The 15,561-nt window shown below is 36.5% G+C and overlaps 1 protein-coding gene and 1 non-coding gene across 3 annotated transcripts in view; one reads left to right on the forward strand and one right to left on the reverse strand.

The window, feature by feature from the left end:
* Positions 1-15,561, forward strand: part of LOC146002130 (SH3 domain-containing protein Dlish-like) — a 49,030-nt gene that overhangs the window by 21,717 nt on the left and 11,752 nt on the right. Inside the window, exons 2-5 of one of the 2 annotated variants that reach the window (XM_083139849.1) lie at positions 1,741-1,928; positions 6,165-6,360; positions 7,420-7,574; positions 10,667-10,856. In XM_083139849.1, the coding sequence (XP_082995975.1) occupies positions 1,741-1,928; positions 6,165-6,360; positions 7,420-7,574; positions 10,667-10,856 (729 nt within the window). The remainder of the gene's footprint in view (positions 1-1,740; positions 1,929-6,164; positions 6,361-7,419; positions 7,575-10,666; positions 10,857-15,561) is intronic. The other variant, XM_083139850.1, reaches the window with a different exon arrangement.
* TRNAS-GGA (transfer RNA serine (anticodon GGA)) lies at positions 8,972-9,042 on the reverse strand. Its single transcript has one exon. It is a non-coding gene; the product is annotated as a tRNA-Ser (tRNA).

Raw genomic sequence — 15,561 nt, forward strand, 5'->3', positions numbered from 1 at the left:
TGGAGGGGTTTCGTACGATGGCACAAGTGACCTCCCATTTCTGTGAACATGGTGTGAAAACATCTGCAAAAGTATACCAAGTGACAGTGTTGGACCCACTTGTGAAATTGTTGACCCGCACCATGTTCAACAATGAGCCGTGGAGCTTCCAGCACCGGCCCACATGGCAAAGACCACACAGGAGTAGCTTCAGAGGAATGTGCCTGATTTCATTGCTCCGGCTGATTGGCTCTCCGGCAGCTCCGACCTCGGCCCATTGGACTACAGGTTGTGGTCCGTTTTGGAGGGCATGGTCTGTAGGAAGTGGCATCCAAACCTTGCGAGTCTCAAGTGTTCTCTTGTGAAGGCAGTGGCGGACTTTCCCCTCGAGACCTTGCTTGCTGCGATCGATAACTGGCCTCGGAGACTTTGGGGCCTGTCTGAAAGCCAGAGGTGGCCATTTTGAACAGTGATTGGGGCTCTGTGTTTGTAACATCCAAATATTAGTACATTACTGTGCCTGTAGTTCATTATTAACTTTGTAACAGAATTTATGATATGACTAGGTAAATTTAAAATACACTTTGCAATATAGAATTCATAGCTAGACATAAGCAGTAGTTGCAAAAGAAAGTCAAGTTTTGCGAATGGACATTTCTTTTCAAATATAATCTTCATATTTCAGTAGGCTTATTAAATATGCATCTTCGTAGCACATGCACATGCCAATAACTAGAGTATTTTGTTGTAAATAAAATGTAATAACATGACATAATTTTCAACATTTGAATTTAACTTACGAACTTACACTTAAAGCTAAAAAAAGAGAATATTGCTACATCTTTTAGCACACTTATTGAGTGTACTCTCAATGATAGTATTTGTTCTATATATGAAATCGAAAATACAATATCAAACCTTTTGACATTTGTGTTCAGCATTGGTATTCTGGCTTTCAATTGTGCTATGTATAATTTGACTTAATGGTTGCTAAACCTGGTCCTGAAGTAAGTCGTGATGCAGTTTGGTGACCTAATGTAATGGTGCTCAACCTTTGTGACACTACAGCCCAGTAGAGTGCCATAAGAGATACTTCATCTGCATGACAGATGGCAGAACAAGCTTAGATAAAAGAAAAAATAGCACGTCTTAAATGGAGAATGAAGTTCGGTGTGCCCGACAGAGGTCAGATCACTTGGAAGTAAAGGCCTCCCCGATGGTGTAGTGGTAGCATCGTCACCTTGTAATCAAGGGGTCCTGGTTCGATACCCAGTGGAGGCACATAGTAGTTTGGATCCAGTCCCAATTAGCCTTACTGTGCATAAAGTGGACTTAAAACATAAACTCAACAACAACTTAAAAGTAAAGGAAAATATTTCTGTGGTAACATTCAAGAGAACCTTAAACTAGACCAAATTTCTAATTCAACTTTTCAAGAATTTTTCTTTTGTAGTAGAAGTAGTCTATTGCAATATTCAAATTTCACTGCAATAAACACCTGAAATAATATTTAAAAAAATATTTAACAGGCTTTTGAAGTTTTTAAAACTCTTCATGTAAAAATGTGGCAAGAACATATAACTTATGACTTGTTTTACCTTTTTTTTAAAAAAAATATGTTATGGGGCATAAAATGTAAAACAAATTCACTGCTTGTTTCTTTATCATTGTTGTGATTTTCATAGTTAATGTAAAAATGAAGAGAGCTGTGTTTGTAATTGAAAAGTAATGTTCCTAATTTTTTTTTAATATTATTTAAAGCAGGTGATGGGGACAAGGACTCCATTCGCTCACCAGGAATGGGAAGAATTACTGGCAGTGCTTCCATAGAGACTCTGGTTCGTGTGGGAATAGAGAAAGAAAATGGCCTCTCACCCGACAGTAAGATGGTTGTGTTGCATGACTTCACGCCTTGTGTGGATGATGAGTTGGAAGTGAAAAGAGGACATGTGGGTATTTTCACATTTCATCTAGCTTATGGACTTAAATGTTTTTTCTTCATGTTAAAAAAATGTCTTTCTTTGATGATTGACATCATAATATCTCATCAGTAAGGGAATGGTGTTAGGAATGTTGTGATTTGTTGCCAAATACATGACACATTTTGCACATGTTATGAATTGCATAAGAATCCGATGTTGAGTAATTGAACCAGTCACAGGAACAACACCGTAACCAACAGTTTTGCCAACAGACAACAACATTAAATTGGAGCTAAACTGTTATTGGCTTCTAGAATATAGTAGTGACATGTTTTATAAACAGATGGAAGATTTTTCTGCACCGTGTCACTTCATGCTTGAAAAAAATGTTATAAGAGAAAGCAACATGGCCGATTGTTTTGCTGTGTCTGTGGCATTTGATTTTCATCAGATACAAGGCTGTTCATGTAACCAATTCAATTGTAGAATATGTATTGTTACATACACAATATTACCTGCAAGCTTATAGCTGTAGGGCAAAATACGTAATTGTACCAGCTTCCCAGTAGTCCGTACTGACTCATATGGATGCTATTGCTGATGCACTTCACTGCAGAAGAAAGCAAGGTAGCTCTGGCACAGTTTTCACATTGCAAGAATTCTTCACACAGGAAGATGTTTTGCACATTCGCAATCATCTTCCTTACATCTGAACATGAAGCTCTTCCTTTCCAAATGCCTCCTTAGAAGCACTACAACAAACACAACTACAAACAAACCCTCCATCTCTCACATATTATATTTTGCAGTTGGGAAAAGTCAATATGCAGAACCTTTCAATAGGGGTGTGGCGGCAAGCTTTGGAAATGGCTCGCCAGTTCAACGATCTGGTTGTTTTTCTCTGACACACTTCTGTACTGTCATCCACTCTTTTGGTAGGAAGTCTCTACAGTAGTGATGTGATGAAGCAGAAAATTTACAGATTCCGATGTATTGACTGATAATTTTTTGAACAGACCAGTTTCGATATTTATCCAATTCCGATACATAAGCTTATTCAGTATAAATGGAGTGTTATGTCCAGTATGACAAATTTGAATTTACTATAAAAATTTCTGTTTGCATGTTATATTCTCAGAGATTTTACTAGTACAGAAGCAGTTACAGTGGAATTTTACGTTTTTAAGGGGACCAAGCTGAAAAAAACTTATTATGTGCGAAAATGTAACATTGAGGAAAATTTTACAACATTTTTCTACATTGATTGTATAAAGCAGGAAAATGTAAAATCCAAGAACATAAAATCGAAGTTCCACTGTATTTCCATATTTGGGAAGACATGAATTCAAGTAGCAAAATGATTTTGTGTTCTTAATACTGAAAATTTAAGGGTGGCAGATTCAACTTCACACACACAAAAAAAATGTTTTTGAAGCACTTCTGGATTTAATGTATTTATTTTTTTGTCACATATCTGTCCAGCAACACTGCATACTCTTATTTCACTAAATACACATGCAGCATGGGGTATTTTCTAGCCAATTTTTGCAGGTTTGGGTTCTCATTCTTCAATTTCCAGTACAGAGTACAGCAATAGATCATCACTTGAAATAGTTGCTTCAACAATGTTCTATTTCAGATGTAGTGGGTGGATCTTCTGAATGTGATGAAAGATATAATTTTTTATTGTAGATTAGGCACACACAGTAGATGTACTATGTAGAAATTTTCAGCGAAAAATGCAGGCTGGACCAGGACTCGAACCCGGGTCTCTGGCATACCATGTCATTTCTGTAACCACTGAGTTGCCGAGCTGACCTGGCCTCGCCTCATTTTTTGCTATCGTTGTTTTACCTGCGTGGAATCGTCTCTGCCAGAGCTACAACAATGGGATCTGTTGCCTTTGAAACACAGTAGACTTCAACGTTGCCTGGTTCTTCCCAGTGTAGAGAAGTTAATTATTGTAGATTAGGCACACACAGAAGATGTACTACATATAAATTTTCGGCTTGAGTCTTGGTTGAGCCTGCATTTTTCGCTGAAAATTTCTACATAATATAATTTTTTGTCGCTTTTCCCTGTCAAAATCAGGGTGGACATTATACATGCATAAACAAGATATATACATAAACAAGAGAACCCCAACAAGCAAGGTTGTATCACTTGGTTTTTGGTGATGAATCTTCTGAATGAGAGCAGATTTGTTCAGTGGTGGAAAAAGTTCCATCAGAAGGCGAAAAATCTTTTTTTTTTTTTTAATGCTAAAGAAATCCAACGTGGCAGCGTAACATAACATACATGCACAAGCTTACAAGAAAGAAAGTAGGAATGCCTGCAGAAAGCAAATTTTAATAAAGTTTATTATGATGTTTTCCTGTGAACATCCATTCGTAGGCGTAATTTACATTTAAGCCTGTTGCTGATACGAGGGTCACTATTTATATTTTGAGCCTTGGCAACACTGATTGAAGTTAGGCGCGATTTGACGTTTGCAAGGAATCGTCTGGCATTATTGACCATAACGTACTTCAAATGTTTTGTCAATAGCTTGATTTGTGTTGTTTATGTTGCCTTGGAGATTGCGCGACAACAATAAAATGGAATTAACTCGTGAACATTTTCGTGCGATGATTTTTTACGATTTTCGACGTGGATTATCAAGACAAGAGTGCATCAATCAACTTACTTCCACATTTGGCGATGAAGCCCCATTCTTTGCCACTGTGAAACGCTGGTATAAAATTTAATCGTGGCCGCCATTCGCTCACCGACGAGATTCGCGAAGGTCGTCCAAAATCAGTTGTTCAAGAAAACATTGATGCTGTGCAAAACCTAATACTGCAAGATCGTCATGTGACATACTGTGAGATTGAGGCAACCATAGGCATTAGTTCCACCAGCATATATAAAATATTACATGATCATTTAGCTGTGAGAAAGGTATGTTCTCGTTGGATCCCACACAATTTGACAAAAACTCAAAAAGACGCTCGGGTCAATTGGTGCAAACAAATGCTCAATAAATATAATTGTGGTGCTTCAAAAGACGTATATAAGATTGTAACAGGTGATGAATCATGGATGTATGCATATGAGCCGGAACGTAAACAGCAGTCGACTGTATGGGTGTTTCAAGATGAACCCAATCCAACAAAAGTTGTTCGCGCTCGAAGCACATCGAAACAAATGGTCGCCTGTTTTTTCGGGAAAACTGGTAATGTGGCAACTGTTCCTTTAGAGGAACGTAGAACGGTCAACTCTGAATGGTACACAACAATTTGTTTGCCAGAGGTCTTCGGTCAAATACGGAAAACAAACAAACGCTGTCGGATCATTCTTCATCAAGACAATGCCAGCTGTCACACATCTCGTCTAACAACCGACTTTATGAACAGTCAAAAAATCGAATTGATGGGTCATCTGCCATACAGTCCTGATTTGGCACCCAATGACTTCTTCTTGTTCCCGAATGTCAAAAATAAATTGCATGGACAACGATTTTTGTCGGCGGAAGGTGCCGTTGATGCGTTCAAAAACCATATTATGGAGGTGTCTCAAGAAGATTGGAAAAACTGCTTTGACAAATGGTTCGAATGAATGCAGAAGTGTATTGACCATAAAGGAGAATACTTCGAAAAACAATAAAGCAGTTTTCAATGCCAAATTCCTGTTTTTTCATTGTTAGGCTCAAAATATAAATAGTGACCCTCATATATATGTGTTATAGGCAATGCCCAAGAGTCACTAGCATGTGTTTGTGACAAGTTTCTAACATGGAAACAATTTTTGAGGAACTTCTTTTCCATTATTTCTCATGCAAAAAATAACTATGATTCGACTCCCATGGGATCAGAGGTGTGCACTCGATGGCTGCCAGAATGGCTTTACTGGCTAACGCAAAACTTTCCGATGAAAGTATCGGTAGCGGTTTAATTATCAGATTTTTTACTGATACCAATTGTAATATGTCAATTTCAGCCAATATTCATACATCGATAATTGACTTCGTCACATTCCTACTGTACAGTTATGCCTTTTGTCCTGTAAGAGAACTATTTTAGTTCTGTCATATTTAACTTCTTTTTCTCCAAGAACAGTTGTGCAGGATAATGGGGCACTAAGAGATAAATATAGTTATACACTCCCCCCCAGGAAGTGATATTTGTGCATAGAAGCATATTTATTTCACATATTTTTATTAAAATTGTTAATATTACTTTGTTAAATCTTGTGATCATTGTAATTGTGTTTTGTATTTTTCAGATTGTTAATGTTTTGTACAGAGAAAATGACTGGGTGTATGTCATAGCTGAAAATAGGCAAGAGGGCTTTATCCCTCACTCGTATTGCACACCATATGGATCTCATCTGGGAGAACTAGCACTGAGCAACGTCAAGAAGAAGCTTCCTAGAGATCACAAGTGTACAGATGGAGAAATAGATTCAGATCACAGGCCAGGTATTTGTTTAAGCATACGTTTCTGTTTAGAATTATTATGCAACACATTTGAAATAAGAATGGGGTTGAGAACGACTGCTGCTCTTCATCATGATGAGGATGAATTATGAAATTGGTGCATGAATACCCATCTCCAGGCTGGTACTTCACTTCAGAACCTTCAGTGGCAAGATTGTCAGTTCACTCATCATTCGCAGCTTCTGAGAGAGCTAAATAAATTTCAATTATGAAATGGTGTGTGCTAGAAAAATCAAATTTATCAATATTGTTAAGTGACATAAGAGAATATTATTGCTATCAGGATTGTTTAAAATTTTTAATTAAATCATAGTCTTAACTTCTTGTATAAACAATGTTATGAGAAAATAGTTTGTTTTTTCTGTCAAGAAATTTCAAATGTTTTTATGAACTGAGAATGTTCATTAACACACACTCACGTAATGCCATAAGAATAGATGAAAGAATAAAATAAATCTAAAGGGGTATTCAGAAGTAAGTACATGTATATATAACATATTTGTTCAACATTCATGTTTTATATTTACCTATCATGCCTTGACCCATGATGACCACACTAGTGCAAGCTCTGACTAGTGTTGCTAATCAGTAAATGTCATTTTTACACCTGCCTATGAAATCAACATTTCAAGTGCCCCACATGACCCCTGTTGATCACAGTGCACAGAATAGCATGTTGCTTGACAGGAAACTTTGAATTATTTCTTATAATCCCCCCCCCCTCCTCTCAAATTGGCATTCTGGGCAAAAATCACTCTTCCTCAATCCAATAGTTGATTTCTAGAATTTTGTGTATGCACTAAATTGACAGCCAAAATATTTCAATGGATTACATAGAAAATCCCATGGAAATATCTCATCCAGTTTGATGTAAGTGCTCGAAGTTAGAATTGCATGTCTTTTAAAACATTCTGTAGAACTGTTAAAGTTGTCAGGTTTAGGTATTGCTTTGATAAATAAAGTATTTTTCAGTTCCCTAGCTTTCCAATTAGAGACTAATTTTGCATAAATTATTTTAATGCCTCATTTTTTATTCTGCAGCTAACCAGGGACTGGATGGATCTGATAGTGAGAGTTACGGTGGTAAAAAAATTACTAACCAGCAGACTCTCCAGCATCAGCTTCAGATAAGAAGTTCCCAAGGTTCTTTACAAAGTGTATCCTCATCACAGCCAGATGTGCATCCTTTCTTCAAGGTAATTAGCTACTCATAGATGTTTAACATACATGTACACAAAATACCACTCTTCGTTTTTTGTAATTACAGGGGAAATTTGCGTGTGGTACAGAAAACTCAACTCACCTGTTGATATTGATGCGCTAGAAATATCGTAATGAAATAAGCAAAACTCTATTCTTCTAAATTATAGCTATGGACCTTGATTTCTCAGTGTTACATTTTTCATAGTTGGTTAAAATTATACTTTCCTTGTGTCTTTAAACTAGGATTTTGAATTGTATGTCACATGACCTGCATGTTTCATATCTTGGAGGCGATTTTTGAGGAAGTTATTTTCCATTGTTTCTTGTATGACGGGTATTAATATTATGGCTCCAGTGTGATAATAGGTGACCACTCAGTCCCTGCCAAGATGGTGCCACTTTCATTGGTAATGCACGTACCAATGTTATGACTTCTGTGTGTTGGTAGGTGCACACTCAGTCTCCACTAGAACCCCACCACTTCCCTTGGTAACACAAAATATTTCTTGTGCAAAAGAAATTTTTTATGTACTGTAAACAGTTTCAATTGTTTTTTTAAAATTTGTTTTTCAAGGAATCATGGTAGGAAGGGAAATTTTGGTGTTCTTGCCAAAAATGCATTCAGTAGAAAAAGGAGAAATTTTAAATTTTACACAAAAATTTCTGCTGGGAAAGCCCCTGTGCCATCTGCAATAAACCAAAGTGAATGAAGAAAATGTAGAATGTAGTAGTACTGTTAGGATCTTTACAACTGTGCTTATAATCATTCAAAAGTGCATCGTGAAAAATGTTATGCAATACTAAAGAAGCATGATAGGTGCCGGTAATTACCCTAATCTAGTTGTATGCTAGGTAAACCTCATGTTATTGTATGTACCATGTTAGCATGGTCCTAAATTTAATTTATTTATTTTTTTTTTTATTTTTTTTTTAGGTTAAAGCAAGTCACCCACCAGTTGCTGGCAATAGACCCAAAAACAATCCACACAAATTTTGGGACCCGAGTAACATTTTTCACGTGTATCCCATGCATTTTTATTTTCCCTATAATATGTTCTCTGTGACCCTCAAAGGGTCTTGAATCTTTTTTAAAACTTGAGCTCAAAGGTATGCAGAAGGTCATTGGTTCAACTGCTGTTTCATCTTGGGGTGTACTTATGTGCCCAAGTTCCATCAGCGGTCAGAAATTGCTTCATAAGTCCATCTAGATCAGCCTCAAACAGCACCAAATTTTGTTCCAACATAATGAACCTTATCACTTTTAGTTTGTTGGTTAGCAACTTTGAAACCCAATGTGCAGAAATCTTCTTTATCTGCAAATGCTCGTGGACAATGTGCTCCACCATCAATTTTGACATCTGCACTACGTAGATTTTTCAGCGAAAAATGCAGGCTCGACCAGGACTCGAACCCGGGTCTCTGGCAATCCGTGCCATTGCTCTACCACTGAGCTACCGAGCCGGCCTGGCTTCCCTCGCATTTTCGCTGGCGCTGTTTTACCTGGGTAGCTCAGTGGTAGAGCAATGGCACGGATTGCCAGAGACCCGGGGTCGAGTCCTGGTCGAGCCTGCATTTTTCGCTAAAAAAATCTACGTAGTACATCTCCTGTGTGTGCCTAATTTAATGGATTGACATCTGCAGTTCCTCTCCATGGTGTAGTCACATCTCACCTGCCATAATCATTTTGTGCATTTTGTCCACATTCTCCTGTAACGACCACAAATCTGCCTAGGTGTGGGTCATTTTCCAAACTTTTTCTTGCTTAAATTTCGCCGTCCATTTTCACTATAACAGAGGAAGGAGCATCTTTCCCTAATGTTGTCATCATGTCCTGGTGGATTCCCTCTATTTTCCTGCACTTAGCACCACTCCAGGCTCTGCATAACAGAAAGGAGGTCCACATTCCCCAAATTATTTTACAATCAGATTACTGGGTCTAGGTCAGGCTTATTACTTCTTGGCAAGGTGGATTGATTTAAATCAGGTTGATTTATATCACAATTTAAATCATGTTTTTTTTTTTAAGCCAGTGGTTTAAATCAGTTTAAAGAAATAATTTATAGAATAATGTACATAAGAAATTTGTAGATAACATCATCTCTTTTGGTGAAAGTGCGTTAATCTCATAATCATTCAATGGTATTTATTAAGCTCTTAGATAATCTTAATATTTTTAAAGGAAAAGCATGGAAGAAAATATATGTACATACAGAACATAGCAAAATGTTATAACATTTTTCTCGATTTTACATTTTCCCGGATTATAGTTTTTTCAGCTTGGTCCCCTGAAAAACGTAAAATCGAGGTTCCACTTGACTAATGGGGTGAAGTTCGTACAAATGGAAAATGTAATATGTAAGCTGTAAACACACTAAATGTCTGTTGCTTTAAAATTCCATAATTTTTATAGGCAAAAATAGCAAATATTTTGTGTAGAATAATATAGAAAATACTAATCATGTTACACCCTAAATAGTGTCATTATCATTAAGCTCTAAATAAACATGGCAGCTAATAGTATGTTGTAAACTGTCATTTTAAAAAAATAATTGCTAAAATTCAGTTACAACGACTAAGAAATATTTTAAGTAACATATCTATATGTACTTTGCTGAAAAACATCCAAGCATTTTTTTTAATCACAAACCGTAATTTAAATCCAAAAATCTGATTTAAATAAAAAACTCCTAAATGATTTTTTAAATAAAAATGGCTTCTGAGCTTCCCACCACCTTCTGGGAGTACCCTAGTAAATAGCAGTGCCACATTTTAGAATTTTTCACTTCTCTTCGGTGTGATGTGGGTATTGCAGGAGCTATATTTGTAAAATCTTTATATTAAGTTTCCAATGTGTATGTGTGTGTTTAATTCTGTAGTAAGCACTAAACAAAATATCTGACAATTGCATCTCTTTAGCCACTCACTATGAATTTGAATTTCATGCTATAATAATAATAATGATATAGAAAGACTGAGAGTAAGCCCGGAAACTACCTTTATCTTGATCTTTACATTGCATAATTATAATCAATGCCAGTGCTTGGTTTTTAGTTTCCTAGGTATAATCCTTATCCTTTAATTGTAGGATCCTGCTGGAAGGTTTATCGTTCTCTACACCTTCATAGCTCGTGATGAAAATGACGTGAGTGTGGAGAGAGGAGAATTTGTAACAGTATTAAACAGAGAGGATCCAGACTGGTATTGGATTGTGAGGAGCGATGGCCAGGAGGGGTTTGTTCCCAGTGGCTTTGTTTACCCAGCTGATGTGATACAAGGTACGTATCACGTGTTCCATAGTAATGCCAGATATCATCTGAACACATTCTGCATGGAATATCATTTTTGTGTAAGTTACTATTGATTGCAGGATAAAATAATGTAGAATGCATCGGAGAAAGAAGGAACAGCAAGAAGCTGTACAGGAAGCAACCAGGACTAATGATCATGGCTGGAAAAGAAAACAAGGAATAGTCAAATGAAAATATTAATTTGTTCTTTTTCTTTTCGTCTAGTAGGTGTCTGCATGTACGGTTGCACAAGTTTGCTGCATTTTAGCACAGACCCATTGCTGATCTACATATATTTGCTAGTCTCAGTTAGTGTCTGTGTACCACAATAAGACACATGTTTGGGAAGCACATGCAGTCACTTATCAGCCACTGCGAATGTCTTTCCACCCATCTGCAGGTGAACTGTAGCCATTGTTGACCTTCATCCTCCATTCGTAACCTTACTGGTGTGGTATGAATGCATAGAGATATTGAATTTTCATTTGCTCCAGAACATCTATAAGTTTTAGACCTCTTAGAGAGCGAGAAATCACTCTGTTTGCTGGTGCAAGTGAGTAGAGGTACCATCTTTAAAATGATAAAAATAGCATTTTGAAGCTTGTATGCAGCTTCTTATGAAGAAGTGTCTGTCTTGAAGTCATTTTGTAAATAACAGTTGATACCTCTTGTAAATTTGAGCTGTATACAGTCAATCCTATAACTTCTATCGCACTTTTAAGGTTTTCATGTGACTGTCCCTTGTATATGAGTCATTCCATATGAAATCAACACAGCCCACAACCTGACCAACTCCAATTTTCATGAAATTTGGGGAGTTGAAACTATGCATGGAACTTAGTAACAATGAAAATTTTTAGTTTCGTTTGTCTTGTAATTGTTCAATGTCAAAGTTTGCATAAATTGCCCTTTTTCAGCCCTCTTAGCTATACTAAATGTGCTGTAACTGCCCCTATTTTGCCTAGGAAGCTCAAATAAAGCTTTTTGTACAGGGAATTGATCAAGCTTTCCAGTGATATATAACAAGCCTGCCTACCTTTGGATAAAAATATAATTTTGTCACGTGACCTTGACCTTGAATATCTCAAAACATGTCATCACCAAAAATCGTGAAAAAAATATATTTGGTGCCTCATGCCATACTCTAAAACATATCAAAAATTCATTCTGGGACTGCAATGGGATCAGAAGATACAAAATAATATGTGTAACTATGTGACTGATAAAAGCCTCATTACATGAACTATGATGAGTCAAAAGTCCCTTAACACCCCCTACAAAATGTAAAGGAGTTATCCTGGTCATGAAAGAAATAGGTTAGGCACCGGGAGAATAGAGATATATCTGCACGTATTCATTATAGCTTTCAAAACATGTAGTTTAGATCGCCAAAATTAAGGAAATTAATAAAGAATTGAATATTTATTGAATAACAAAAGGAAGAATTTTAGATCCAATTGACGAAAAGTAAAGTTCCTAACGAAACCGCTGGTAGAAGATCAACATTGTCTCGAAAAACATTACTATTGTTCTATAAATCTTTATCCAAAAGCTCCAGGAACTTGCCAATTCCTTCGAGGTACCTTTGTTTCTTGATATTACTTAAACATTTCAAGTCATCCATTTTGTATCCGATCTTTTGTAACAAAATAAGCTCGAAGGCAATCTGTATTCCATTTGTTTATTTGGGAAACTTGGTCAAACCGGAAGTTAGTTTTTCGCCTGCGATAATCAAATTGTCTGATCGATTATTTTTTTTTTAATTCAGGAAATACCCCCATAAAAAAATAAATCCCACAATGCTCAATGTAGGAATGGACGCTGAGGTTGATAAAAAAAAAAGGAAGTTATTCAAGAGGTAAAGTTTGGCAGAACCAAAAGGAAGGATGACCTTCAGAATACTCCTAAATCCAACAACAAATTGTTGATTAACGGGAGAGTAAATAACAATCCTCCATTTTGATATATGAAAATGCGCAAGTTTCATAATGCTTGTCTTGAATTCATTTTATGCTGATGGACTAATCGGGACTAAATATACAGTTTAAAGTGGAATCTAAACCCGAGTGATTATCGAGTGCGGCGCTGTTTAATGTGTCCTGGGATCCACTTTTGGTGCAAAGAGATCGCAAGTTGCATGTTTCCTTTTTCAGGACAGATTACAATGCAAGTCGAGGAATAGTTTGGACTACTCCCTGGAAAGGGGGACGGGAGGGGGGAAATGAATATGAAGTTGGCTGAAAAAAGAAAACATAATTTTTTTAAGATGTATTTCAGACAGCTGAATCAGAATGGAATTTACAGCCCCGTTTTTTTTTTTTCCTGTGCCAAGAAAGGTTGTGTTGTGTCTACCAAGAGATCTTATCTTACCAGTTAATCCTGTAATGGATATAAACACACACAAAATCCAATATTCATTTTGTCTGATTATCTCCCGACTTCTACTGACGCCAGTGTGACTGCTGTCAAGATTCTTTGAGTTTTGCTTGCAATAAAAGAGAGATTGTTTTCCTTTCCGTAGGTCTGTGTGCAAACGGGTTGCTCATGAACTAGAATTGTAAGAATATCATGGAAGAGCAATGACTGTGCACATTTGAAAGAAAATACCATTTTTTAAAAAATCTTTTTCGTGAAAACTTTTTTATATTCTATTTTTCTTTCCACATGTGTCGTGTTCATAACAGGTGGTATAACTACACAGGACAAATGATGTTACCTTCTCCTAGGAATCTTTGTATTCGCTTAAGCTCTGTGCCCTCATTTTGTGTTAACATTTTTGATAGTTTCTTTAAAACTTACAACATTATTATGTAGTATATACGTATAAAGCTTATTTTGTGAGCTATTACCAAGTATAAAACATCCATTATGGGGGTATTTTATACTGTAATTTATTTACACCTGAAAAACAGGCGCCATCTTGAACAGTTTGGATAACTCAGTCGTTTAATTCAAAGTTGACATTTTTTGTCCCTTGAACTTCATATTAACGAGGTTTTCATGTATATAATATTCCATTTGAGTGTTAATATGGTGAATAAAATCCTAAATTTGATTTTAAAAACTACACTTATTTCACGAAATAAAAATTTCTTTTCTACCAGCACATTTATGTAGTTATCCGAGTATTCAGTTTATTCCTGTGTAAAGTAACCCATTTTTGCATCTCAAATATTTATAATTGGGAAAGGAGAGACGCAGTAGTATATAAATACGGAGAAACTAGTACTCACTTTTATCCGCGAAGCTGTTTTTTCTTCTTTTTCGATTAATTTCAGTGGCCACTGCCACCATCCTCGTTGAAGTTCCAACAAGGATGGTGGCAGCGGCCACTGAAATTAAGCGAAAAAGAAGAAGAAACAGCTTCACAGATAAAAGTGAGTACTAGTTTCTCCGTATTCAAATATTTGCAGTACAATTAATCAATTTTCCATGATTTGCATAACTTGGATAATTTAGACTTCAGAAAGTGTCATGTTGGTAAATAAACTCTAAATTTCATGTTTATAAGAGTTTAATTCGCATCATTTCATGACAAAACATTGTAGGAAAATGCACCTCACACCTTTCAAAAACTAAAAATTAACATTACAGTGTGTTATTTCACATTTCGTGTTTCCATTAAAAACGAATATGCATGCCTCTCACATAATGAATCAATAAAAAATCTAACAGTTGACCTAAAAGTGATGAGGAGACAGGTAAGTGGAGAAGGTTACATAATTTAGAAGTACATAATTTGTATTCATGTCCAGATATTATTAGAATGATTAAATCAAGAAGACTTAGGTGGGCAGGCCATGTGGCACAAATGGGAGAGGAAAGAGGAGTTTACAGGATTCTTGTTGGGAAACCTGATGGTTAGAGACCAGTAGGAAGACCAAGACGAAGATGGAGGGATAACATTGAGATGGACCTAAGGGAAATCGGTAGGGATGGAAAAGAGTACATAGATCTTGCTCAGGATAGGGACAGATGGAAGGCCTGTGTTGTTGCAGCCATGAACCTTCGGGTTTAAGAAGGCTAGAGAGTTAGTTAGTTAGTTAACAATGGAGGGGAGAAAATAACATGAATTCCTAAAAGAAAAATCAAGATGTGGAATGGAAATGAATGGCATATTAACAACACCTCTAATGAAGAGTGGAAAGGGTACTACTTCAGCTTCCACCCATTATGCCATGTTAGAGCACTGAGCATGGCCTGTAACATAACAGCATCATGTTCTGTAACAGCTTGCTAGTGTATCCAGCTCAGTTTAATTGCCGCATAAACAATTCCGAGACAAAGGATCAAAGGATGAAAACTTGTTTTACCTCTCTGTGCAACAGACCCTTGCTCTCCTTGAAAAATGCTTAGCAGTCCAAGTGTATCTTTAGCTTTAGTGTTAAATTTAAGAATGAGAGAGCTCCATTCACTCATGTTAATTGGTGATTTGTTGCAATTTTTTTAGGGATGGGCCGAATTGAAATTTTGGCCGATATTGATAACCGATAATTAGAGGCATGCATATTTCGTTTTTGACGAAAAAACGAAATTTGAAAAAACACATTGTAGTGTTAATTTTTCATGTTTTTGAAAGGTGTGAGATGCATTTTGTGACCATGTTTTGCCACGAAATAATGCGAAATGAACTGCAAAAAGCGAAATTAACTCTTAAACACGAAATTTAGGGTTTATTCACCGACGTGGCACC

This window comes from Lepisma saccharinum, chromosome 18 (assembly GCF_977018435.1).
Source record: "Lepisma saccharinum chromosome 18, izLepSacc3.1, whole genome shotgun sequence".
NCBI lineage: Eukaryota > Metazoa > Arthropoda > Insecta > Zygentoma > Lepismatidae > Lepisma > Lepisma saccharinum.